The sequence below is a fragment of the Crocodylus porosus genome, unplaced genomic scaffold (genome assembly GCF_001723895.1).
Source record: "Crocodylus porosus isolate Cpor-Errol unplaced genomic scaffold, CroPor_comp1, whole genome shotgun sequence".
Taxonomy (NCBI): Eukaryota; Metazoa; Chordata; order Crocodylia; family Crocodylidae; genus Crocodylus; species Crocodylus porosus.
In genome coordinates, this window is record NW_017728886.1 from 165732311 (window position 1) to 165735946 (window position 3636).

General features: G+C 52.5%; 1 protein-coding gene across 2 annotated transcripts in view; it reads right to left on the minus strand.

Moving 5' to 3' along the window:
- GALR1 (galanin receptor 1) overlaps positions 1 to 859 on the minus strand; it is a 22994-nt gene extending 22135 nt beyond the window's left edge. For both annotated transcript variants that reach the window (XM_019544810.1, XM_019544804.1), the window contains exon 1: positions 108 to 859. In XM_019544810.1, the coding sequence (XP_019400355.1) occupies positions 108 to 770 (663 nt within the window). In that variant the 5' untranslated portion in view covers positions 771 to 859. The remainder of the gene's footprint in view (positions 1 to 107) is intronic.
- Between the last annotated feature and the right edge of the window lie 2777 nt (positions 860 to 3636).

Sequence of the window (3636 nt, forward strand, 5' to 3'; positions counted from 1 at the left end):
GGACCCGTCCTGCCCCGCCTGGAGTCGGCCCCCCGGGGGGAAAGCGCCAGGTTGGAAAGGATGTGGTGGCACGGGCCGGGCTCCCTCCCCCGCTGTCCCGGGCGCACCTTGGCGTAGCAGAAGGAGATGAGCAGCAGGGGCAGCAGGTAGCCGAAGACGAAGGTGCAGACCACGTAGAGCTTCTTGTGGCGCGGGTCGGGCCACTGCTCCCAGCAGAAGGTGAGGTTGCCGGCGGCGCGGTGCACCAGGCGCTGGTTTGTGGCCACGGGCGAGGCCAGGGCCAGCGCCAGCGCCCAGATGAGCCCCACGCCCAGCAGCGCGTGGCGGGCCACCCGCAGGGCTGAGGAGCGGCGCGAGTGCACGATGGCCACGTAGCGGTCCACGGCCATGGCCGAGAGCGTGAAGATGCTGACCAGCATGGACACGGTGAAGAAGTAGTGCGTGAACTTGCAGGCGAAGGCGCCCAGCGCCCAGCTGGGCAGCGCGTACACCGTGGCCTGGAAGGGCACGCAGAAGAGCAGGTAGGCCAGGTCCGCGATGCTCAGGTTGAGGATGAAGATGTTGGTGGTGCTCCGCGGCTGCCCCGCGCGGCTCCGCGCCAGCACCGTGATGACCAGCGCGTTGCCCAGCACGCCCAGCGCGAAGATGAGCCCGAAGACCAGCAGCGTGACCAGGTTCTCCACGCCGATGCCCAGCAGCGCCGCGCTGCCCCCCGCCGCCGGCCCCGACGCGTTGCCCCAGCCCGTCTGGTTCAGCGCCTCGGGCTCCATGGCCCCGCGCTCCGGGCCCACCCTCCCCGGGCCCGCGGGAAGAGCTGGCGGCCGCGGCTGCTCCCGCAAGCGCCGCCTGCCCCGGCTCCTCTGCCCACGCCCCGCGCTAGCCTCCACCCGCTGCCCGGGCACGCCCCTCTCCTCTCCCCGCCTGCGGAGGGCTGGGGACTCCCCTCGGCCTGCCCGCTTTCTGCCGCCTTCATCCGTGCGCTGGCAGAGGGGCCCTGGTTTGTTTGGGGGGGTGGCAGTGAGCCTGGGGGTGGTAGGGCAGGGGACTGCCCAGGTTCTGCTTTGCCCCCCTGCAAACACCGACAGCCTCACCCTCCATCTGGAACAAAAGGTGTCGTGCCTGCAAGCTTGCAAAGAAGGATTTTTGCAACTCTTCACTTGGTCTACAAATGAAAGGGCCCGGGGGGGGAATGGTAAACCGCCCTATGAATATGAGGCTGCAGTCAGCCAGCAGAGCAGATGACACTCTGGCGTGCATCAGTCGGCTGCATCTCCAGCAAAGCCGAGGAGGTGATTCTTCTGCTCTGCTCAGCCCTGGTGAGACTGCAGTTCTGGGCATCGCACTTCAACAAGCACGTGGCAAAGCCTGAGAGAGTCCGAAGAAGAGCCACCCATAAGATCAGTCTTACGTGGCAGGCCATATGAGGAAAGGCTGAGGGATCAGGGAAAAGGCAGCTGAGAGGGGACCCAGTAGTAACTTATGGCTAGACTAGGGGAGTACAGCAAGGGCTCGGTGAGCAACTATTCAGGGCACCTGAAGGGAGAACCAGGAGTAATGGCCACAAATGCCTGGAAGATCGATTCAGGCTCAACATTAGGAAAAACTTCTTCATAGTCAGAGTGTCCAGATTGTGGAATAAGCTCCCTCCAGAGGTGGTGCAATTGCCTACCCTGGAAATCTTCGAGAGGAGACTGGACAGTCACCTTGCTGGAGTCACCTGACCCCCATTGTCTTTCCTGCTTGGTGCAGGGGGCTGGCCCCGATGATCTTACAAGGCCCCTTCCGGCCTTATAGGCTATGAATCTAATAACAAATGTCATGTCTATCCAAAGAACCTTGTTTGCCCTGCAGCACACACAGACCAGCAGACTCTCCCTGCCTAAACAAGGGTGTTTGTGCCCGAGAGCTTGCAAAGAACAATTTTTCCACCTATTTAGTTGGTTTAATAAAAAGTATCACATCTACCCAAAGAACCTTGTCTGCCCTCCTCCTATGAGGCACTCGGGGCCTGATGCTGCTCCCACTGAAGTCAGTAGGAAAGCATGTGAATGGCCAAGGAACAGTCCCTAAAGTCAGTAAGAGAGGGTGTGAAGGACCCAGCAGCAGTCCCAAAAGTTAGTAGGAGAGGGTTTGAAGGGCCCAGGAGCAGTCCCTAAATTTGGTAGCAAAGGGTGTGAAGGGCCCAGGAGCAGTCTCTACTTGGGCTTCTTGCATGAGGCAGTAGTGAGAGAACAGGGCTCCAGCTCCTTGTCAGGGCTTGGGCTTTAAAATCCAGGTGGACACAGTTCTAGCAAGGGTAAATTTTCTCAGGAAGACGGTTAGTAAAGCATTGGAACAGGCTGCCCAGAGAGGTGGTGGAATCGCCATCCTTAAAGTTTTTAAGACCCAAAGAATGAGAGAGTTAGGGTTGGTCCTGCTTTGAGCAGGGGAGTGGACTAGATGACTTCCTGGGGTCTCTTCCAACCTCTGTTTTCTATGATAACCCCCGTTGGAAAAAAACAAAACAAAACACTTAAGCAAGAGCTTGAGTGTATCCCTGTTTAGGGTAGCACCTCATCAAGGGGTGACCAAGAAAATGGAAATGCAACTGGAACCCAGTAATCATATCCCTGCCAGCTAATGCAGGTAACAGCAGGAGGAAAGAAAAGCTGAAACCCTTCAGTGATCCTGGTGAGTTGTGTGAATAATGTCATTGACGTCAGCTATACAATCAAAGCCCTAGGCTCTTACCCTGAACACATTCATGCCTGCAAGTAATTACATAGGCAAGTTGTCCTGCTGATATCAAAGACACTGGTCACTTGTGCTGCTCCTGTGAAAGTGTTTACAGGATAGCAGCTTTGGAGGCTGATTCAGGGAAACATCCTCCTTCAGGAAAAGTAAATGATCAGAGCTTTAACTCCCATTTAAGTCAGTGTGTTAAAAAAGTACAATGTCTGCACCGGTGCTTTCTTGCCTGCACTTAACTAAGTGTCCGTACTGGGACCTTAGTTTGCTTTTGCTACAAGTGGTAAGAATCAGGCTAAATATTGTTTAATGTTGTTACTTTCATTTTTATGTTAATACATTTTTATTAAGTTTTACAATGCAAATATATTCACAAGAATAACATGGGCACAGGTTGTTGTTACTAATAATCATACCTAGCACTTTTCTTGTTCAGATCATTTAAAACTACACAGCATCCCTGCCAGGTAAAAACGATCTATATCTATTCTGTACATAGTAATTTAAGGATCCAAATTTTGAAGTGAATTCTTCAGAGACTTCAGAACACTTTTTTCTAGACAATTGGGCAGAATTTAAAACTTTACGTAAGAATAGGGTATAAGCTGATGTAAACATGCAGATATGTACCATTCCATAACAGAAGTTTTAGTAGGGTTTCCTGAAAGTTGTTTAGCATTTACTATGTGCTGTGCCTGATTATACTGTTAGTTTTCCTCTCACTCTTTAAAGATGCTTACTGTTAATTGTTTAAAACACTTGTTTAGAATAATAATCAGGGCTGAAAAGGTTGGAGGATAAAAGACAGAATAAAAATGTTGAATGACATTTTAAAATAAGTGTATACTTATACACACACACACACACACTTGACTTTTTTCCTTTCTTTTTATATAACTTATTTTACAT